The sequence below is a fragment of the Sarcophilus harrisii genome, chromosome 3, assembly GCF_902635505.1.
Source record: "Sarcophilus harrisii chromosome 3, mSarHar1.11, whole genome shotgun sequence".
NCBI classification, from domain to species: domain Eukaryota; kingdom Metazoa; phylum Chordata; class Mammalia; order Dasyuromorphia; family Dasyuridae; genus Sarcophilus; species Sarcophilus harrisii.
Window position 1 is genome coordinate 106,387,013 of NC_045428.1, and position 25,039 is coordinate 106,412,051.

At 32.4% G+C, this 25,039-nt stretch overlaps 1 protein-coding gene across 5 annotated transcripts in view; it reads right to left on the bottom strand.

Moving 5' to 3' along the window:
- Window positions 1-25,039, bottom strand: part of PCDH9 (protocadherin 9) — a 1,020,109-nt gene that overhangs the window by 560,997 nt on the left and 434,073 nt on the right. For 2 of the 5 annotated variants that reach the window (XM_031963612.1, XM_031963615.1), the window contains one exon: window positions 21,082-21,147. The exons of the other annotated variants lie outside the window; for them this stretch is intronic. In XM_031963612.1, coding sequence (XP_031819472.1) covers window positions 21,082-21,147 — 66 coding nt within the window. The remainder of the gene's footprint in view (window positions 1-21,081; window positions 21,148-25,039) is intronic. 5 annotated transcript variants of the gene reach the window in all.

Here is a 25,039-nt window from a genome sequence, read left to right on the forward strand (position 1 = left end):
GCTCCTATTCAGTACTTTTAAGTTTCAGTTATTATTTTGTGATAATCTGACATCTCTCAGAAACCACTATAAAAAACCCCTTAGTTTTATTTTATTACTCTGGAGTTCTGCAATTTGCATTAACATAAAGCAGTTCCCTATCATTTTAGTTTATCAGAAAAGTATCGATGACCCCAAATCATAAAATTTCATCAATAATTCAGAAATTATTAGTGGTTTGATTTCATATTTAAATATAAAATATTTATTGATTCCATTTTTAAAAAATCTTAATGCTGTTATTGCAACCTTTATCTTTCAGTTGAAAACAAAAACCAAACAGTACTCTGACCCACTAAAGTGATGAATGAAAATTTCAATAAAAGGGTATTATGTGCCTATGATTTTTATAATATGTGAATACACATATCTTTATTGTTAAAAGTAAATATTGTAGAGGCATGAAACTCTGAAAAGGTATACTTGAATCAAGGACAGCAGGACTTATTGTTAAGCACCTACTCAGTGTGAGATATTGGTTCTCTAAACATATACTTAATGTGATATGGTGATGTAATGGCACATGCTCAATGTGCTGTAGTGATGTAATGGTACCAAGAGAGAAGACTCTCTCTCAACCATGGACACAGAAGAGTCTCAGACACAGACACCAAGAAGATTCGGGACTCCATCTATGACCAGCCTTGTGGTGGTCCTACTTTCATCACTCCTCCACTAAGACCAAGGACTCAGGTTGGTCCCGAGGTCCTCTAGAGAGCTAGTCTGGACATTGTACAGGGCAGAATTAAATTGTTTCAAAACTGATAAAATAAAAGGAAGGTTCTTAGGGGAATATCACCTTCTTTTTATAGCCCATAATAATTTTCTTCATGCTTATCAATATTGTACAAAGGAAAAATAGGTCTTTCTAAGTTTAGTTCTACAAAGAACTTTATCTTAGATTCAAGATGTATGGCTAGCTTTATTCTCCTTACACAGATAATGTCACTGTCTAAATGTTGTTTAGCAAGATCATTGGATCATGGAAGTTCATCCCTTCAGGTCCTTCATCTACTGTTATAGATTCAAGCCTATCCAATGAGGGTGCTGTTCTAAACCATTGGCAACCTTCTGTGTGTCGTAGATCCTTCTGCCAGAAGACCATAGACCCCTTCTCTGAATAATGGTTCTTAAATCATTGAAATAAATGCTAAATTGCAGGAAGAAGTTAAGGAAAAGAAAGATTATTTTTTTTTCCCCTCTTAGTTCTAAGAGCCTGTGAAATCTATCCATAGCTTCAGTATGTGTCTCTGGATCTCAGATGAAAATCTTTGGACTAGTTGATCCTTTAACTCCCTTCTTCAAATACTTGTCCATGATCCTGTAATCTTTCCATTCTTCCTCCTATAATACAACCAGTATTTTCAGCCTTATTACACATCAATCCCTTTTATAAATACAGACAACCAACCAAGCTAGAGGTGTTTTCCCTCACATAGGATATTACATCTCTCATTTTCTAGGTTTTTGTACTAGCTGTTCTTAAACATTTTTGCAATCCCTTTCCCCTTTAGCCCCTCTGAATCCTTAGCTTCTTTCAAGACTCAATTAAATTACTTCCTTCTATTTAACTTTCCCCATTCCACCACCATCTTTAGATGCTAATTCCTTACCTGGAAAATTGCCTTGTATCTATTTTGTGAGGATTTACATATATATATATATATATATATATATATATGTATATATACACACATGTATATGTATATAAATATTTATAATATACATATATGTGTCTATATATATGTATATATGCATATATATGATTTTTTTTCCATATTAGATTGTTGGTTTTTAAGAGATCAGGAATGGTATACTTTTGTCTTTTATCCTGGCCTCCTATAATCCATAAAAAAAGAGTAGGCACATAATAAATATTTATTGATTGACTGATTGGAAGCATGCCATATCTTACTCATAGCCACATCATGCATTTATCCACTGCCCTTTCTGCACTATGAAACTTCATTCCTTAGAGACAGTGATATTCTATAATTTACAGTCATATGACATCACCAGAATATATATTATCTTATATTAGAAGACTCATATAGACTTAATTAGAACTGAAAGGCATACTAAAGGTCATCAAATCTCATTTCAAAGATAAGATTATGATATAGAGAGATTGTGATTTATTCAAGGTTTCACAGGCAATAACTTCCAGAGCTGAGATTCAAACCCAGATCCTTTGATATCTCATCCTACAGCCTTTTCCCCAGTCTCTATTGCTTCTGTAATGTCAATAAAATGAATCTGTGTTTCAGGTAGAAGCTTAAGGTCATTAAAAACAAATTCCCAAAGATAAATCAGCTCTTTTTTTTTTTTTTCTAGCTCTTCAACTTCAGATCTGATTCCTTAGGTACTATGTTAATGTTTCCCTTGAGTACTATGTTTTTTTTTTTTTTTCTTTCTTTTTTTTTTTTAATAGCCTTTTATTTACAGGTTATATGCATGGATAACTTTACAGCGTTAACAATTGCCAAACCTCTTGTTCCAATTTTTCACCTCTTACCCCCCACCCCCTCCCCTAGATGGCAGGATGACCAGTAGATGTTAAATACATTAAAATATAAATTAGATACACAATAAGTATACATGACCAAAACATTATTTTGCTGTACAAAAAGAATCAGACTCTGAAATATTGTACAATTGGCTTGTGAAGGAAATCAAAAATGCAGGTGTGCATAACTATAGGGATTGGGAATTCAATGTAATGGTTTTTAGTCATCTCCCAGAGTTCTTTTTCTGGGTATAGCTAGTTCAGTTCATTACTGCTCCATTAGAAAATTTGGTTGATCTCGTTGCTGAGGATGGCCTGGTCCATCAGAACTGGTCATCATATAGTATTGTTGTTGAAGTATATAATGATCTCCTGGTCCTGCTCATTTCACTCAGCATCAGTTCGTGTAAGTCTCTCCAGGCCTTTCTGAAATCATCCTGTTGGTCATTTCTTACAGAACAGTAATATTCCATAATATTCATATACCACAATTTATTCAGCCATTCTCCAACTGATGGACATCCATTCAGTTTCCAGTTTCTAGCCACTACAAAAAGGGCTGCCACAAACATTCGTGCACATACAGGTCCCATTCCCTTCTTTATAATCTCTTTGGGATATAATCCCAGTAGTAACACTGCTGGATCAAAGGGTATGCACAGTTTGATAACTTTTTGAGCATAGTTCCAAACTACTCTCCAGAATAGTTGGATTCGTTCACAACTTCACCAACAATGCATCAATGTCCCAGTTTTCCCGCATCCCCTCCAACAATCATCATTATTTTTTCCTGTCATCTTAGCCAATCTGACAGGTGTGTGTAGTGGTATCTTAGAGTTGTCTCCTTGAGTACTATGTTAATGTTTCTATATAATATATCGTGTTGATTCATTTTATGAAGGAAATTATTTCTCTTTAAGATCCTAGTATTTAGTCATTTGTATCAGTATGGAAATATTTAATCCCTGATATAAAATTATTTATTCATATACAATAAATTTAAAATATTTTCATTTATTCATGATTATTAATAACAAATTTCATACTATTTTGCTTTAATCATATTATCATAATCCTAAATTGTGTGCTTTCTAACCTCATGATTTTCATTGTTTTTCCTACTCTAGATATTGCTTATGATGTCTCTAAAATAAACATAAGATTGTTTACAAATAGGTTCAACAGAGCTACAGATCATTCTGTTTTTATAAATTTTCAATATTTAAAATCACAAAACTTGTGCCTCTGGGCACAAGTGCCAAAATAAAAAAAAATCTTGGAAAATATACAAAAATAAAACAGCAGCTGCCATTTAAAAAAAAAAGCAAAAAACTGAAAGTATCTAAGGGATAATTCAGTGCCAAAGGACAGTATCTTGGAAAACACAAACAAAAACAAAGTAGTCCTAGACCAAAGCAGGAATCAAAGTTGCCAGGGACAAAACCTTCCAGATGAAATCCTAGCCCAGAGTAAGGGTCCCCCTTTGGACCCCATGAATTTATGATACACATTAATTTTCAGCATCCTAGTTTGGCAGAGGGTCCATGTTGTTATTGTTATTTATTTGCATGCAGCACATTGTGTTATATAAATACATCTGTGCCTCTTTCACATTCCAAGAATGGCAGGATTTTAATCACACACTTGATTTCAGTTGGGGCAGGGCAAAAAGCAGGAACAATGGCCCCATAACAGCTGAAACTCTATATACCTGAACACCAAAGGCAAAGTTACTTCTAGAACTGTTAGAGAAATTTTGCTTCCCTAAATAAATTAATTTTTTTCTAATCATAATTATTATAAAGGAAACCATGCTAAGCCCACTAATATTTTACATCAGTATTTGAGAACAGTGTCATTATGTGATGCTGCTTTAGGCAGGGAAGCTGAAGCGATGTTAAAAAGGAAAATACAATCTAGATGTCAGTTTGGCGTCAAATCAAAGCTGTCGACTTTTAACCACCACAGCTGCCTAGACTTCAGTTAACCTCTCATTGATCTTCCCAAATAGGATTTCATCTAAATCACCAAATTAAAAACTGAGTCTGAGGCCTGGTTCTGCAAATTGAAAAATGTACAAATGAATTGTTGGCAAACACACTTGGCAGCTTTCAGTCACCCAAAGCTTCTGATGTGAGTCCCAGGACTATGGGGCAGCTTTAGTGGGGGTAGAATGTAAAAATCAATTTACCCCAGTTTGGAGACAGGCCCCACATAACATCTGGGACTATGTTGTTAGATTTTAGTGTTGTTGACAATTGAGTGGTATAATGAACAAAGTGCAGGCGTTCATTGTAAGAAAAACTTGGAATAAAAAAAAAAAAACAGGTAATCTCCAGGATACTATTTTTCTAGAGTATCATATAAGAACAGAATAGCTTTTAAAATATCTTTATCATTTTCCTATATAGCTAGTTAGATTTTGCCTTATTGAATGTGAACTAGAAAAATATGTCTGCCTCTTAGGTGTTCAATGAATTAAAGAAAAATATATATTTCACAAATACCTTTAAAATATCACTATACGGCAGAAATGTCAACCATGTGAATTTCATGCAGCTCATAACAATAATGAGTACAGGGCTAAACCATATTAAAATGTACCTCCTGCCTTATTTTACTGTATATTAGTTGAAAAATATATATGCAAACATGTGTGGTTTTCTAAGTTAACATATGTTCCCCTAGGTCTCCTTACATATAGTTTAGTTCCCCTACCTCATTTCTATTTTATCTTGACAACATTGCTTTATGGAATATTACTTGGATGGGGTGAGGGCAGAGAATGTAGATCTGTGATTTCATTGGCATAGAAGACACCATTTTAGCAAATCTCCTTTCACCAACACCATCAGGAATAATTTTTTTTAAGCATTAGAGTCAAGTCAAATGACCTGACTAGGATTATTAGTCAATATATCCGGCAAGTCCTTCTGGCTATAAGCTGATTTTCTATCTATTGTGTCATATTACCTTCCTTTCATTGCGATCTAGTCTTAATAATTAAAGTACAATAAATAAATAACAACAAATAAATAAATAAATACAAATGATTGGAATAATAGTATCACAATAAAAATCTGTATCAGTATAATATTTATCACCCTATATGTGAACATTTTAGTATTTAAACACATATACATGCATATAGCGGGGAGGAGAGGAAGGAGAGGACATTGTAGAGAATGGAAGAGAGGAATTGATATCACAGCAATCCAAAGTAAGAATGGCAGAATTAGCTCCTTTAAGGGTATATAACCATTGGATTTCATATTAAAGCCACAGGAAAAGAAAGAATGAGACACAGGTAGAAAGACTGATCAAAATTGTGATTTGTTAAACTTACTCTTCAAGGAGTAGGGACAGTCTTATTTTTATAATCACATCTACTTACTCTTATGCTGCGGGTCATATAACCAAAAATGGTTTACTTCAAATTTTACTTTTTCTTGAGTTAAAATCAAGGAGGAGAGAACTGTATGTTCTAGTCCTTTTTTTTTTTTTTTTATGTAGTAGGAAAGAAACAATGTATACTGACTGTAACTCTATAATTTAAACATATTCTTTTCCATATCGCTCTGAGGTACAGAAAAGATGGTTAAAGGACATAAATGAAGTGTACTGTTTCTCACTTTTGCTGACTGTGGATCCAGTAATGAAAAAACAAAAACAAACTTTAACCCCAAAATAATTCTCCTAAGATAAATGAGATCTCCTTTATCTTCTCATTTTTAAAACATGTACCTTAATTTATTTTTCTGTCTCTCCCAATAAAATCATGTACCGTGAATATACATAATTTTAACCTTTGTATTACTTCAAGATACTGACCTGAATAGGAAATAAGCATGAATGATGTTGAATTCTTTTTTTAAACTATGGGAAAAGCCACTTAAAATACAGACATTATTAAAACTGCCCACCAAATTACAGTTTTCAGATTTTAGCGAGCCTGATAAAAGCCCTTAAAACCACTGTAATCCTTTCACAGTATGTAACCATTTGCTGTACATAGATTTTTTAAAAAGCCATTAGTCTGGATTGCTTATCTGTGGAGTTTATATGTTGCTAAATGATTGACTATAGACTGTAATGATTATAAGCATACAGAGCTAAGAATTCTACTCCTGCTTAACAAATCAACTAATTTGGTCAGAGTAAAAATATTCAAAATGAGATAAGAATGACAATTGCTGTCACTTTTTACAACTGGAATCACTGATATAATTCTGATATAATTTATATATACATATATGTATATGCAGGAATGTACATATGTGTGTATGAGTGTATATAGTTACTTGAATGAAAATTAACAGCCCTATGTTATTGAAATTACACCATTCAAAAGTTTGACATGTCGTGTTTTGTGTGTTTTTTCTATAAAATTTGAAACAGACTAGCCAGGCCTGGTAGATATTGATGAAAGGACAACTCAACTTACATAGTTACTAAAGGTAATCATCATCTGGGACTGGTTCCAGGAAGAAACAATTTCCTTTGGCAGTTTCCGAAGCTTTGTTTTTGTTGGAAATTGCCTTTTTGGAGCTTATAAAACTAATTCATGACTAGCTCCCAGAGCTGCTGCACACCCCATTGGTGCTCCCCAGAGTATGGTGCATTCCTGTTGACATAATCAAGCTTTGCTCTTGGAAAAGTTCCAGTGATCTGTGGAGCCAGTCAGATTAAGCTAAAACCTTCTAAATCTTCAAAAGAATCCAAGGTAATGGAATATAAAGTGGTAATGGTGATATGGCAGAGCCAAGAGAACACAAATAAGTCAAGACATTTATATTTGAGTTTTTCACTGTTATCCAATCATGCACGATTGGATTTTTCTTTTTTGAGGGTGGGGTGGGGTGGGGACATTATTGAAAAAGAATGATGTTCATTTAGTTTTTCTATCTCTGCCAAAAGGCAGAAATAAAATGTGTTACTCCTTACTTCCCTGAGTTCTTAATTCACTATAAAAATGATACATATTTTTAGTCCTTTTATTCTGTTCAACTTTCTATTTACATGTTACTGAATAACATAAAATCTAGTGTTGAATAATTTTTATTTTGTAAACTATGAATTCCTTCATTTAAATATACATAATTGCAAATCAATTTTGATTATTTTGTTAGTATAAATTTAAATAATTTAAAATTTAAAAATTATTTAAATTTCAGAGAAATATTATTTTTGCTATATGTCACTCCATAAAGAGTTTTTGTGATGGTTAAATACCATTAAATTTATCTTTACATTAGAACTCTGAATTTCAGAAATGTTGCTCTCATATTGCCTTATTTTATGCTTCTTTTTAACATAGAAATACAAATTGCATGTATTTCAAAAAATTCTTTTTCAAAGGAAGAATTTGGAATATTTAATGGGCAAGACACTGTGACGTACTCAAGTTTATACAAATCTGATCATATATCAGCAGTAAATTTTGTAATCATGAACTGTGAACTTTCAATTCACATTGAAAAGCAATTTTCCTCATAGTCCTTACCTTTTTTTACTTGGCCAAAATTCCTTCAGAGATAGAGAAGAAAATCTAATAGTAGATCTTATGCCAAAGGACAAAATTTCTGATAAATTTGAAGAAAATTTGTTTTTGCAAATTTCATTAATGCAAAGTCTATCTTCACTTTTCCCAGTTTTTTATTTCAATATTTTAGAATATGTATTCATATATATTCAGTATTCAGCTGGATCATTTTCACTAACATATAGAATGAAAGGTTACAGAGAGAATGTTAGACCCCCATCTAACTTACTAAAATCTACACACAGGTGTATATGCATATATATTTATAGTCATGTATAAATATATAAAGATCAGTGCTGTGTATTCATTTGAAGAGCTGTTCTGAAATTAAAACTATTTAATTACAATGTATTCAAGACATTTTACAATCCTTTTGTGTTAGTTCATCAAAATTGAGTCTGATAACAGAACAATTTCCAGTGCTAGCCCCAAAAGAATTTTATCAGGACCCATGTGCCTGTTTGTTTTTGAATATTTCTATCAAAGTAAACATGTATGAGTTTGTCGTTGTGCCATTTTACAAATATATGGTGGAACCTAAATGCAAATGCTTCCATCCATTCTCTACTTGAAGGAGAAAAATGATGCATGGGATTTAACTTACAGGCAGCTCATTTCACCGTGCTATTTATAATGTATGATGTGTTAATCTCTAGTAGCAGACTTTTATTCAAAGGGGAGTAATGATGGCATTCAAATTAAGGTTTCTTATTTGAATAATAAAAACAAAAAAAAATCCATAACAAACACAAATTTGAACAAGTTCAAGGAGATTACCTTCCTCTACTTAATAACCAAATTCTAGTCTTGCAAATTTAAAATGCATTGTTGGGAATATAATTATGCTACCTAAAACCGTCAACATAAATGCCGTTTATTTCAAAAGGGAAGTTTTTAAAATATAGCTTTTTAAAAAATGTTATGCAATAAAAAATGTTAATTTCCATATAGTGAGATCCAAAGTGATCACTGGAATTGATCACCTTCAAGCTAAATTTAATTGAAGTTTAGTTCAGGGATCATAAAATCTCTACCCCCTGATCCACAGTACTAAAAACAAACAAAACAAAATTTAAAAATTGCTAACATTTATTTTATTTATTTGATCTTAATTCTTAATTTCTTCTATTTACATATTTTCATTGTCCTTTACAATGAGAAAATTTATAAAAGTATAATGCTTCCAGGTCTTTATTGACACTTTTATAAATTTTGAACAATGGTATTTTAAAAAAATAATAATTAAATTTCACTTCAGACTTAGTAAAACTCTTAGCATGGAAAAGGAAGAAATAGAAAATTCATTTCTGGAGATATAAAATGTCACTTGGCTCTTTGACCTTCTGGATATCAATTAACTTCCCTAGATGCAATTGTGTGAACTATAAAGTGAAGATAGTAGTGATATACTCATCAAAATGTCCAAAAGCTACCTTGATGTGAACAATTTTCTGGAAGTAAATAAATTATTTAGTCCATAATTTCTGTAAATTGTTTCCATATTACCTCTTTCTATGTATATATCTTATACTTACAGTTGTTAGAAAGAAAACTCCTGGGGGAGAAATGATTATCATTTTTCTTTTAGAAGGGGCAATTAGGTGATATAGTGGAAGGAGTACCCAGCCTGAAGTCAGGAAGACTCATCTTAAAATCAAATCTGGCCTTTGGACATTTATTAGGTATGTGACTCTGGACAAGGCACTTAACCCTTTTCAGTTTAGAGCCTCATTTGTGAAATAATCTGTAGAAGGCAATGGCCAACCACTCCAGTATCTTTGTGAAGAAAACTCCCAAATGGAATCATAAAAAGTTGGAAATAACTGAAAAAATGTCAATCATAATAAAAATTCTTTTGAATACCCTGCAAAAACTAGCTTTGGATTTTTGTCAAAGCAAGTATTTGGTATCTATTTATTGAATTAATGAACCTTTTATACTTCTGCAATGGAAAATATATAAGAAGACCCAGATCCTTAAAAGTCAAAATTGGTATTAAGAAAGATCATTTTAATCTTAAGAATGTTCAGTGCTAGCTAAGGCTGTAACTCTCTTGTAAAATACATGATATTCCAAGGTCTTCCCTTGTGAAATGTACTTTTGGAATTCAGATATACTGGTCTTTACTCACAGTCATAAGTATTTTTAGGTAAGACAAATATTTATTTAAAACAAAGTATTAGTCAAATATAATTTTTATCAGAACTTAGTTATTTAAATGTTCTTCTCTTCTATGGGTGTTAATATACCACACAAACAAATCATCACATATATCTTCATGTGTATGACTACAAAAAAATTAAAAGTACATTAAGAATTATCACGAAATATATATTAGTTTACTTGTGCAATAACCAAATGTTTGTGAGCACAATTAGCCTCAAGACCATGGAAAGACAACATAGGGATGAATCTGATTTTCACTCCAGTAGGTAGTTTGGTCCATATGCCTCTTTTTGAGTATTTCTGCTGTACATCTGTCTCATGAAAAACATAAAATTGTTAGATTCATTATCGGTTACAGCCTGGAACAAGTAAGATTTCAATTTCAACAGGACAGCCAAACAGCTGGGAAATCCCCAAGGGTAGGTATGAGAAACAAGGGGATAAAACAGGCATCAAAAATACTACATTGAAAGGTACTAATTAGGGGCAATAAAGTCAAGTTTAAAAAAATGCACCCTTAGATGATGTTTCAATGAGATTATTTAGGCAGGGGAAAATGGCACCTTAGAAGGCTTGCTTCCACCTATATTCTTATGTAAATTATATCTTGAATCTTGAATTTATTTAAATGGAAACTCTTCAAGTTAAAGACTAGCAACTTAAATTGTGAAGTGATTTTTTTTTAAAAGGAAAATAAGTAGAAATCTTGTATTCAGTTCAGATCTGGTTTTAAGATTACTACTGATTGACTTTCAGGAAAAAACCAAACAAACAAATAAAAAACAACAGTGAATATTGTGAACATATCTGATTTGATAGCAAGTTTGTTTGCCAAGTTGAAAAAAAAAAAAGCTTATTTAAGAATATATAAAGAGTAACTTGTTTAGTATTGGAACATTTGTAGTATTATTAATTTGAAAAGCATGTTTTCTCTAGATAAAATGTGTGTTGGTAATTTGATTTGCTTCACAATTATTTTTTAGGATGTTTTAATAACATTACCAAAGAAAATAGCATATTAAAATGTAATATAAAAAAGTACAGGAATTGCTATTGCAAAGAAAAGAAGAATTAATTCCATTATATCCTTTAAAAAAAATAATACTGGACACAAATTACATAGTGGTAACACTGGAGTTTTATTTTGTATTTATTATATATAATTTCACAATTATATGATGGTAATGGAAGCAATCTCTTTTCAATTGCTTCTAACTTTTCAGGAATTCAGACTTCTGAAAAGAAGATATTACAGTATTTCCAACTTTACAAATAAGCTATAGAAGCTACAACTGATTTTTCCCAAAGTCTCAAAGTTACTTTGATAGTTGGGAAATAATTGGGAAAAGTCAAGCCTTTGTTCACTCCAAATTTGGTACTCTTTCTATGATACCATACTGCCTCAACTCAGTCTATTATAAAACTTAATACTGAAATATGTATTATCTGATTACAGAATGAGTCAAGAAAGAAAATATGTAGTAGGCCAAGGTAAAAATACAGTTATTGAACTCTTGTGATTAATCAATTGTCATTTCAACTTCATCCTATATAAAATTTACTGAAAGACAGAAAGTAATTACTATCCATGAGTAACTTTCAGGTAGACTTATTTATAAGCTTGTTATGTGCCCTAAAGGAGACATTTCTGACTATCTTCATTAAGTATGTTTAGATGCTTGTTATGTGCCTTAGAGGAAACATTTCTGACTATCTTCACTAAGTATGTTAAGAAGGTGACTTACTACTTTTGTTTAAACTTAGTATCATTGAATGTTTTACATTTGGAAAATAATTTCTACAATTTATATATACATGAACAGAGAAAGAAAAACCTTTAGCATACATTCACACACAAATATCTGGATTATGAATGGCTAAAACCCTCATTTTCATTGGAAGGATGGCATACGGAGCACCTAAGGGAGACTTGCTAAAATGTTGTTCTCAAATCTATTCCATAGGATTGCCTTAAAAAATGGAATAATCAATATTTATATTTTAATAGCTAAAGATCAACAAATGGTGTCTAAGACAGATCCAATGTTTATATTCTAGCCTGAAGCAAAATGGCTTTAGTGAAGTAGTTGTAGTGTATTTTCATTTCTAAACTTTCAAGAAACTATGTCTGAGAGTCCATCTGTCAGAGAAATTTTTTTCCCCTATAGATCTGTGGTTTCCTTAGGGCAAGTTTGAGGAAAATGAATTTAAAAACAACAACAAAACCCCTACATTCCTATTTCATGTTATGCCTTTCAGAGTCTTATTTTCTTTATTCCTTGGATGTGACAACATTAACAACATCTGGTTTTTAATTTAAATGAGAGCTTTAAGTTTTGGAAATTTTTAAAAGAAAAAAAAGGCTATGAATATTCCCTCTAACTTGAGTAAAATGTCTAAGCAAACATATGACCATAATTGACATATTAGGGTTTCAGTATCCATCACTGAATCAAGGATATAAGAACAAATTTGGGGACTCAGACCCATAATCCTTAAAGTTATGTCCCAAATCTTCATATATTCCATGTAAATACATAAACATATTGAAATATGCAACATAATGGATATGTATACAAATATTTTCATTAATGTGTGCGCTGTCACATGTATATGCATGTGTGTGTGTATGATGTGTCCTACTGAAGTGTTAAGTTTTATAACCTTTAGAGTTCTTGTTCATACATTTTTGGTCCAAGGACATTTGAAAAACATTCTTATGAGGAAGTAGAAAACTGAAGAATACTTTAAACATTTACCCTTCACCAAGAAGCAAAATGCAAAGCCAACCACTTGATATGTCCTCTTAAAAGTGCCCTGTAGCATTGTGTTTAATTCTCAAAGAAATAAAAAGCAATCATAAAAGTATATGAAAGGTCAGTTGTGCAATGTCAGGATAGTCTATCATGTAAATAAACACTTAGGGACCTTTCAAGACTCAAATTAAGCTGGCAAATATGTATTTAGATGCTTCTTAAAATGCAGATCAGTAAAATGATGGCTGATAATAGCATTCATGTATTTAGGGACTTTAAAACATGGATTATTGACTAGATGGACCATAATGCTTCCTTTGGGACTATTATAGTCCATCGTGTAAACACATATAGATAATTCAAAAAAAAAATATGCTTCACCCAGTCCATAAAAGCTTCCACTGAACTAAATACAGTTCATTGGGTACTTATTTAGGACAGGATTTTAAAAACAACAACTACAAAATCCCAAAACTCATAAAAGTATTAATTATGTAGATTTTGTTCTATATTACATGTTCCCAATATTCATTTCTCCTCAAAATTTAAAATTTCATTATTTCTGTAAAGGGATAACTGTTTGAAACAGTAATTTTGTTAAATAGTGAATCAGATTTGATTCCATAGACTTGATTTTTAAAAATCTGAATGCATTTTAACTGCTAAAATACTAAACGGGATGTTGTCTGGCCATCTGTAAGGATTTTGATTTGCTTCTATTTTTAGAATTCTCAAACCAGTAGTTGAGACATGAGTTGTGAGTTGGTATTGTTAATTAAAAAAATGAGGGGCCTTCAAACCAAATAGTTTTACAGTGACCAGGATATCTAGTAGGTACCTAATAAATGCTAAATATCTGTTTCTATGATTGAATAATATAAGAAGTAATAGTCTTCTGGTAAATATTTCACTTATGTCAGTTTAGCTTTTCAAGTATCAGTCTTCAATTGTTCTGCCTGGGGTACATATGAAAAGCACAGAAAGGATGTACATTAAGAACTGAACAAAACAATAAATTGCCATAAAATTGATTGATGATTTGACTATTTTTCTTTTCCTTTGTTTTCATATATGCACTGGCATAATCATTGAGAAAAAAGAGCAATGAAAGAAAATTAAGCATTTTTTGAGCACTTCATAGAAAAATGAGGCGACCTAAACATTATTGGACCCATTAATACCTGTCTTGTAGTGAGCAGAAACTGTGATTTTTGTCACTGGATATCTTGTGATGGGCAATACTGTGACTGATTAAAACATTCTCACTAAGATGTATTGGCAATACCTACTAAAAGGAAGCTTTAAAAATGAATTCAATTCCATCTACATATACAATAAACATTTCATATATATGCATGAATGTTTATACATATTACCTAATTATGATGATTTTTAAAAACAGGCTTTGAAATTGTAGTGATAAAAGTTTTGGCTGCAAATTTCCTTCAAAACAGATAAAGAAAAGAATAAGAAAACACATTTGATTAGAGCCTTACTTAGAAAATACTTATCAACTATGTTTTTAAAGTTATTAAAGGACTTCATAAAATAATCCACATGAAAATATTTTTGAACTCTGCTAGAAATACATTTGAAACTATTCATCATTTTCTCTAACTTTAAAATAAAGTTTCAGTTTCTAAGAGCCAAGATGGTAACATAAGAAGGAAATAACCATAACTCTCCCACATCCTCCTCCAAATAACCATAAAATAGCCCTCCAGAAACAAATCCTAGAACACTAGAACAAGCAAAAAGACAGGGAAAAAGTCTTTGAGCCTTAAGACACTTAGAAGATCAGCAAGAAAAATCTTGTCTCACTTGGGTAAAAGGGGAAAACAGTTCAGGACAGGAAATGTCCTAGCAAGCCAACAGTAAGTGCCACTTCAGCAAACCAGGAGAAGATTCTGAGCCCCGGAGCAGTGGAGCAGGCAAGCCAATTCTCCATGTGCTTAAATATATGGAGGGGAACAGTCAGACTCCAGCTGAGAAATGTTACTTGCTTTAGCATTGCCCTGGGCAAAGAGGCAATCTTCAGTGGCCAGACCTTCAGGTACTTCAGTGTAGCCCAGGGGAAACACATACATATTCCAGTGGCCTCAGTACATATCAGATACCCGTGCTAGGATCCCATCTCAGCTCCAGGTAAGCTTCCAGGACTTCTACAACTTCTAGCAATGCTGAGCACAGCACCAGACACAAGTGTCACTGCAAGCCTCGGAGGCATCAGTGCAACATTAGGTAAATAGCCAGATCCTGCAACTCCAAGCTTAAAAGGAAGGGAAAAGGCCAAAAAAAAAAAAAAAAAAGGAAAAAAGGATCTGAGTTTAAAAAATTATTATGGTGACAGGGAAGATCAAGATACAAACGCAAAAGAGGATAACAATGTGAAAACACCTATGGTCAACCCCCCTAAATGGAAAGTTGTCTCCACCTCAGAAAGGACTCAAGGAAGAGCTAAAAAAATCACATAAGAGAAGTACAAGAAAAATTGGGGGAAAAAACAAGAGTAATGCAAGGGAATTCTGAAAAATAAAAAAAGAATCAACAGCTTTGGAAAACTGCTCAAAAAGTAGAACTGGCCAAATGGAAAATGAGATACAAATATACACTGAAGAAAACAATCCCTTAAAGAGTTAAAATTATTCAAATGGAAAAGGAGGTACAAAAAGCTAATTGAGGAAAACAACACCTTAAAAATCAGAATTGGGAAAGTGGAAATTAATGACTCTATGAAATATCAAGAATTGATCACACAAATTCAAAAGAATGAAAAAAAGAGAAGAAAATATAAAACACCTTATGGGAAAAACAATTAAAATGAAAAATAGGTCAAGGAGAGACAATGCCAAAATCACTGGAGTATCAGAAAGCCATAATCAAAAGGAAGACCTGGTTGTTTCAAGAATTGTCAAGAAAACTATTTGTCAATTCCAACAGATTTGGGATGAAAATGCCATCTACATATAGATGGAGAGCCATGGAAACTGAAGACAGATCTAAGCATACTATTTTTACTCTTTTTTCTTGTTTTCTTTTTCTCTCCTGTGCTTTTTCCCCTTTTGTTCTGTTTCAATATGACTAATATGGAAAATGTTTAAAATGATTGAATGTGTATAACTCATATCAAACTGCTATCTTGGGGAGGAGTGAGGGAAGATAGGAAGAGAGAAAATATTTGGAACTTAATATCTTATAAAAATGAATATTGAAAACTATCCTTATGTGTAACAAAATATTATTGAAGAATAAAGAGAATAATATACATAATCAGTTGAATAAAGAAATACTATGCAACAAAGATGTATAAGGTAAGGCTATTAACTAAAGTTTGGGGAAGAACGACAGATGAAAGGACTGACCAGAGTAGATGGTAATTGGAAGCAAAACACTGGTGAGGAGGGAAAGAGTGAAAGAAGAAAGAGGACACAGAAGGAAAAATAGGATAGAGGAAAATACACAGGTAGTAATCATAACCCTGGATGTGAAAAGTATGAACTCTCCCATAAAAGAGAAGTTGATAGCAAAGTAGATCAAAAATCAGAATCCTACAATATCTTGCTTCCAATAAACACAGTCAAAACAGATACACACAAGGGTTAAGGACATGGGCTATAGTAGAATCTATTATGCTTCAGGTGAAGTAGAAAAAAAAGAAAAAAGCAGGGTTGCAATCCTGATCTCAGACAATGTAAAAGAAGAAACAAACCTAATTAAAAGAGATAAGGAAGAGAATGATATATTTTTTCTTTTTTTAAAATTAAAATTTTTTTTATTTTTAAAACATATGCATAGATAATTTTTCAACAATGACATTTGCAAAACCTTGTGTTCCAAATTTTCCCTCCCTTCCCCCCCACTCCCTCCCCTAGATGGCAAGCAATCCAATAAATGTTAAATATGTTAAAAATATATGTTAAGGGGGGAATGGAGCCAAGATGGAGGAGAAGGTACATGTGACTTTCTAAGCTCCTCTCATACCCTCATGACCAATTATTAAATTCAGCCTCAAAAATAGCACTTGACTGGTAAAATTTATGACGATTAGAAGTACAACAACTTATCAGCCAAAAATAATCTGGAAGATCACCAGAAAAAGTGTGTCCTGAGCAGCTGTAGCAGATCAGCTCAAACAGGGATAGAACCAGAGGCTAAGGTCCAGAGCAGACTAGGGGCAGGGGTAGCCTCTGTGGTTAGAAAAGTTATAGAGACAACTCTGCCATAGGCTGACTGCTCTGCCTTGATTACAAAGTAGTAGATCATCAGAGAAATCAAAGCCAAAGGTAGAGGATGCTCTAAAAAACACCAGAACCTAACAAGATCTGGCTATCCCACCCAAAACCAGAAGTGATTCAGCACAGACCACAGCATCGCTTTACAACCGCATTCTGCAGCATGGGCCAGGGCAGTCACAAATCTGCACGTCAGGGGGGCACAGCCCGGGGCAGCCTCTAATCTGCACTGTGTGGGGCTCAATCTGGGGCAATAGAACTTCCACAGTGCAACTGTGCTTCCCTGGGCAGAGACACTTCTGGTCCATGCTGGGCTATTTGTGGACAACTGCTAATACCCACCTCACAGCAGGCTTTGGCTTGGAGTAGTGACACTTTTACTGCTCAGCTTCTAGCCCCAGGTCAGTCATTAATCTGCACAGCAGAGTTCTTCACTGGGCACTTCCGCACCTTGGCCCTGTGCTACCTAGGTCTGAGTCACTTCCGATGGGAAACTTTTTCCCAGAGCACTCCCACACCTCGCTGCTCTTTGCAGCCTATTTGCAGAATAGTTACTGTTGATACATCTATCCTGCTCTACAGAGGAAGCTGGTAACCTCCTTGCCCTGAAGGCAGACCCTACAGGCTTTTAAAAAAATGAATAAAAAAATCAACAGGACAATCAATAACTTCTATACAGAAAAAGAACAGTTTTTCAACCCTGAGGAGACTAATTGCAGTCTGCAGACAAAACCACAAAAGGTGATGTAACCTGGTTTCCATCACACAAATCTCTCCTAGAAGAGACTATTAAAAATCTTAAAAGAGAGCTAGAAGAATGGGGAAAGGTAAGAGAATCTATGCAAGACAGTAACAACTTCCTGAAATATGAATTGGAAAAGGTAAAGAACTCCCAGGAAGTGTAGGGAAAAAGAATTTGTGAATTGGAAAAGGTAAAGAATTCCCAAGAAAGTAGGATTTGTGAATTGGAAAAAGAAAATAACTCACTAAAAAAAAAAAATTTAGTGAAATGGAAAAAAATTCCATAAAGCAAAACAACTCATTTAAAAACTCAATTGGACATATACAAAAAGAAGTTAAAAAAGCTAATGAAGAAAATAACTCATTAAAAATCATAACTGAATAGAAATGAATGATTCATTGAGACATCAAGAATCAGTCAAGCAAAACCAAAAAAATGAAAAACATTAGAAAAAAAATTAAATATCTACCTGGAAAAACAACAGACCTGGAAAATAGATCTAGGAAAAATAGTCTGAGGATGATTGGACTTCCGCAAAATTATGATGAAAAAAAGAGCCTTGATACAGGAAATCATCAAAGAGAACTGCCCAGATATAATAGAATCAGAAGATAAAATAGGCATTGCTTTTATGAAAAAAAAAACAAACAATGAAATAGATAAACCTTTGGTAAATCTGATTAGAAAAAGGAAAGAGGAAAATCAAATTATTAGTCTTAAAAATGAAAAGGGAGAACTTTTCACCAATGAAGGGGAAATTAGAGCAATAATAAGGAGTTACTTTGCCTAACTTTATGCCAATAAATTTGATAACCTAAGATCAAGACAAAACAAGAATGCACATTATCACCACTATTATTGAATGTAGTACTAGAAATTCAGTTGTAGCAATAAGAGAAAAAAAGGAAATTGAAGGAATTAGAATAGGCAAAGAGGAAACAAAATTATCACTCATTACAAGTGATATAATCATAAAATTAGAGAATCCTAGAGAACCAACTAAAAAACTACCTGAAATTATTAACAACTTTATAAGAGTTTCAGGATATACTATAAACACACATAAATCACCAGGATTTCTGTATATGAACAACAAAGTCCAGAAACAAAAGACATCCCATTCAAATTAACTAAACAAAATAAAATACTTGGAAGTCTATCTGCAAAGACAAATACCGGAACTAAATGTACACAATTAACAAAACAGTTTTCACTCACAAAAAAGTGAGATATAAATACTTGGAACAAATATTAATTGATAATTAATCAAGGGTAGATTGAGCCAATATAATAAAAATGACAATTCTGCCTAAACAATTTTTTTTTTATCCAATGTAATGCTAAACTACCAAAAATTATTTGATAGAGCTAGAAAATATAACAAAATTCATCTGGAAGAACAGAATATCAAGGGAAGAAATGGAAAAAAGTACAAAAGAAGGTAACTTAGCAATAACAAATCTCAAACTATATTATAAAGCAGTTATCATTAAAATACCCCAGCTTTGGGGATAAAAATTTACTCTTTTACAATATCTGCTGGTAAAAATGGAAAACAATAGGACACAAACCAGGCATCAACCAATACCTCACAGCATATGTTAAGATAAAGTCAAAATGGATGAATATAGTTTACCTGTCCAATATATGGAGAGGGAAAGAATTCATGCCTAAATAAGTGCTAGAAAGCATTATAAGATATGATTAGATAATTTTAACCCTAATAAATCAAAAAGCTTTTGTACAAACCAAACCACTGCAACTAAGATTAGAAGGAAAGTAGAAATCTGGGAAACAATCTTTATACCAAATTTCTCTAACAAAGGCCTCATTTCTCATATATAGAGGGAGAATTGAGTCAAATTTGTAAGACCACATGATACTCTCCAGTTGGTAAATGGTCAAAGGATATGAACAGGTAGTTTTCATTTGAAGAAATCAAAGATAACTAAATGTTAAAAATCACATTTTATTAAATAAATATAAATTAACTCAATTCAGAGGTTCTATCTCACACCTATCAGATTGGTTAAGATGGAACAAAAAGAAAAAAGATAAGTCTTGGAAAGGGTGATGGGAAATTAAGACAATAATGAATCATTGTTGTTGGTCTAATACTGAACTGATAACAACCATTCTGGAAAGCGATTTGAAACTATGACTAACAAGTGACCAAACTGTGCATACTCTTTGACTCAGAAATATTACTACTAGTTCTATATACCAAAGAATTCATATAAAAACTGTAACTACTAGTTCTATATACCAAAGAATTCATATAAAAACAATAAAGGATCTACATGTGCAAAGGGAGTCATAGCAACTCTTTCTGTTGGTGTCAAAGTATGAGAAATTAAGGTGATGTGAATTGGTTGGGGAATGGCTGAACAAACTATGGTAGATGAATCTAATAAAATACTATTGTGCAATAAGAAATGATGAACAGGAAGAAATCAGAAAAATCTGAAAAAAAAATTATACAAATTGATCCAGTGTGAAATGAGTAGAACCATAAAATCATTATAACACAAGTATCAGCAACATTGTGTGATGATCAACTATGAAGTTCTTCTCAGTAACACAGTGATTCAAGATAAATACAATGGACTCACTAGGGAAAATTCTATCCAGAGATAAAAAACTGATGGACCCTGTATGCAGATTGATGTATATTTTTTCACTTATTTTATTATTTTTGTGTTTTTTTCCCCTTTTTTGATCTGTTTCCTCTTTCACAACCATGATTAATATAGAATTTTTTTTATGATAGCATATATACTAACCTATAACCTACTATTTGTGTAAGAAGGGAGGGAGAGAGGGAAAAAATTTGGAACAAAAATTCTTGTAAAAAATGAATTCTAACATTGTCTTGGCAAGTAAATGGAATAAAATATTTTAAAAAAAAGTTTTAGAACTCTATCTTTTCTTTCTCAGTGATCATAATCAAATTTACAGTGTTATACCTATGGTTTTAATGTTATAATATTTTGTAAGTAAAGGTAATTCATCCCTGAGTATCTAACTTTTTAAAAAATACATTGTTTTTATGAATGTTTTCTTTTTATTTTTTTCTTTAAATTGATCTGATATCTTACCACCCATGGTTTTTCAGGTACCCAAATCTCCCACAAGTACTTCGGCATATCTCCAAAATTCAGTTCCTAAAAAGCAAGTAATATTTTAATAAAAAGATGTGTCACTTATGCTTTAACATTTCTGTTGTCTTTTACCTCACTGGTTAATAGAATAAAATTCAAATTGGCATTACAAATATGTACTTCTTCAATGAACATGTATCATTTGGGAATTGAAATTACAATCATTTGAAGGAAAAAAAAAACTTTCCAACTCACAGAAAATTTGAAAATATTAAAAATTTAAAAAAAAACATTTATAATTTCATATCATCTAATCATGCTTTCTGTATAACTAGGTTTCTCCAACACTGTATATGCAATACAACATCTTCCACTGACATCAAGGTTTCATTTTTTTTTTATTATTATTCTGCATCACAAATAGAAATTTCTCTCACACTATAAGTTTTTAGAGACATTACTAAAATTTTAAATTAATCAGTCTTACAATATATCTTTGCTTATGATCTTTCACTAATTGATAAAAATAGTATTTGGGAGCTTGAATTCTCCTTGGGGATATAAATTTCAGGGGAAATATAATATGTCATGGAAGAGCAGAATAACGAGTCCTGAGTTCCAATTCCAAGACATAAATATGTAACCACTCAACTAAGTTCTCTGAGCCTCTATTTTCTGTATTATGTATCTTTTAGAATTATTATGAGGAAAAATATTTCATAAAATTTTAAAATAGCATTTAAATGTTAATAATTAATATCATTCCTACAAGCAATTTTGTATCCTGCTTTTCTGTATATGAATTTCTTTCATCTGTTGTAAAAGGATCCATGTCTCTCAGTTTTTCATATTGAAAACATTTAAAATATATTAAGCAAATTCATAATTCACATTAGTCATGAAATTTGAGAGAAAAGGTTAACAGAAAGACATGGATGTTGCTTCTTTATAGCCTTCTAAATGATAACAGGTAATTATAATATATTTAAACTCTGATTATGACAAATATTACTCATGCTGCTAAATGGTGTCTAAAAACACAGGGCAACAACTAAAACTCTCCTTTACATTGGAAGGCTGAAAATTTAACAAAAAAACCCCATAAAATCAAGAAATGTTCATTATTCCTTTACAGGAATCTATAATCTCTTAATTCATTCAGGATGCCATTTTACTGAAAATAACTTTTAAAAATACACTGAATTCATATTCTCTTATTAGAGGGGCAAATGTAATTTCTTTCTCATTCTGGGACATCATAATTGTAAGCAAAATTATTTTTATTCTCTATTCAAGAAGTTTGTTGATATTTCGTTCAGGACTGATCACCTTCACTGGGATTAGAATATATTAGTGGGAAATATCTGAAAATATTAGTTCTCATAAAATGATAAACTTCGACAAGGAGCTGAGGTCTGTTTAAAAGAATACAACCAGATAATTTCTCTCTTATCTTCTATGTGCTCTTTATTCTTCTAATATTAATAGCACAGTTTTTAAAGCTTTGAAATACTATGACTACAACCCCCTTACCTCATCCCCAAAAAAGAGTTCCTCTTATCTGAACTGAAATATTGGATGGACTTAAGGAAAATCTACTTTTCCCAACCAGCTATTTTTCAAAGAATAACTGCACTAAACCAATAGAAATTCAATTTTGATTCTTCTATTACCCTTTGAATATGAAGCCTTGTACCTTTGCTCAAAGAACTTAAAACTACAAGAATAACAAAGCAATAGGAAGTATTTGAGAAATGCTCTTAAATTGTATGCTGTCAACCAGAGGAATTTCCTTTCTTTGATATTTTACTCCAAAGTACCTATTTCTAGAAATAGTTCAACTAATATTTAAATTTAAAAAAAATACCGAACACTACAGTGAATGGTAAGCAAAATTCCTGACTACATCAAGCATACTTATAGAAAACATAAAAATGGAAAAATGAATGAAATAGCAAAACTTGACAACTCACAATAACCCTATGTGGAGATGTATATCAAATTGCAAAACTGCTCAGGAAATTACTATAAAAGAATGAAATTGGAAAAGTCACCTACATATAAGGGATGGAAGTATATAAAAATACACGGAATTTTAATGGAAATTTACAGGAACTGAAATGTGAAAGCATTTAAAAGACCTCTTCTAAGTTGAGAATGGAGTGTGATGGCACAAAATAGACTAAAAGAAGACTGTCATTTTCATATTCTATTAGTAATATTCACAGAAAAAAAGTAAATCCTTTAAGAGATATTTCCAGAGAACAATTAAGAAATTTTCTCAGAGGTCTCTAGTGTACTATATGCTATTCTATATGGCTAGTAAATATTTTATATGACTTTCTCCCACCTACACCAATGAAATGAGGCTTCTGCCCTCTAATCTCTGTGGTTTTTCTGCTCCAGAGATGTCTTCCTCTCAAATCTCCCTCTACTGAAATCCTTCCTGTTTTGTTTTCAAGGTCCTAGTTAAAAGAAACCACCTCTAAAGGCAAAAATGTTCTTTTTTTTTCTCCTTTTGTAGTATTTTATCTATTCATGATTAGTTTGTGGTAAGAATCTAAACTATGTCTTTCCCAGGTCCTTCTCACACCATGAGTGACAATCAGTTATAGAATTGTAGAACTAAAAGGAACGTCAGATAGTTGTTCCAAATCTTTCCTTTTACAATGAGAAAACTGAGAATCAGAGAGATTAAGTGATTTGCCCAAGATCACTTAGGTAGTAAGAATCAGAGCCAGATTTTGAACATAGGTCCTATGCCTCCAAAGTCAGTGGTTCCCCCCCCCCCTACTCAATTAAGGAGTAAGCCCCTAGATGGGAGGGTTTTCTTCCCATTTAGATAGTAGATATACTATTATCCTAAGAGCATGGGTGACTGGAATACACCTTCCAATAAATGAATGCTAACTGAATTGATCTGCAGAAATCATTTTTTCCTCCAATTTCATGTAATAGTTCACTATTTGGAAAATGGATAATTATTATAATTTTTATGCAACAATTGCATAGCATATCCAAATAACATGTATAAAAAGGGTCTTTTTCCTTTTTACATGAATATCAATTTTATGAAGCATTTCACTAAAAAAAAATACCAGATAAATAACAAACCAAATACATTTCCCTCTTTGCTACTTTTTGGGTGATCACTTGTCAGAATGCCATTCTCTAATTGGACATAAATAGCTATCATAAAGATAGAAAAACCGTCATGCTATAATTTCACCATTTGGACCTTTGTGAATGTCTATGAAGGTGTTATTTTTTCCTATATTGGGATTCATTAGAAAGGCTGAATTTAGATTCATCAGTGATGGGGGTGTGAAATTGTGTTCCCTTTAATCTGTAAAATTATCACTCCAAAATTGTGTCCCCTTTTGATCTGAGAGATCATGATCTCCCAGGCTCTGTGAAGTCTGTGTTTCTCAGGCTGGCCTTTTCTAAGGCAAATCACTTCATTGAACTTTTGGGGAAATCAGACCCTTTTTAGGAAATTCCAAATTCCAGAAGCTTTCAAAAAGTGATTTCCATTCAATTGGAGATCTAGGCCTTAGGACTTTGGCTTTATTTTCAACTTGAACCGGAGCCTCAAGATTCCCTATTAAAGGATATTTCTAAACTCACTTCTCTGCAGAATATCCAAAGCAGGATTATGTTTTGTCCCTTGATACAGCTACCTGTCAGGACCCTGCTCACTAGGAAGACATTCTCTTCTCAGTGCCAGCCTCCATTTCCCTAATAAAACTTTGCTACTAGGAAGTCAGTCTCTTAGCAAAACTAACTTCTCATCCAGCAATAAACTTCCATTTTGCCACCTAAAACTTCGGGTTTGTGAATTCTTTCATGAAGGACCTGTGTCAACCAAAAGGGGATTTCCACCACTCTCTGCCACTAGAACATCATCAATCAGTATTAAGTTTGAATTCTGGATCTGCTACTCACTACCTGTGTA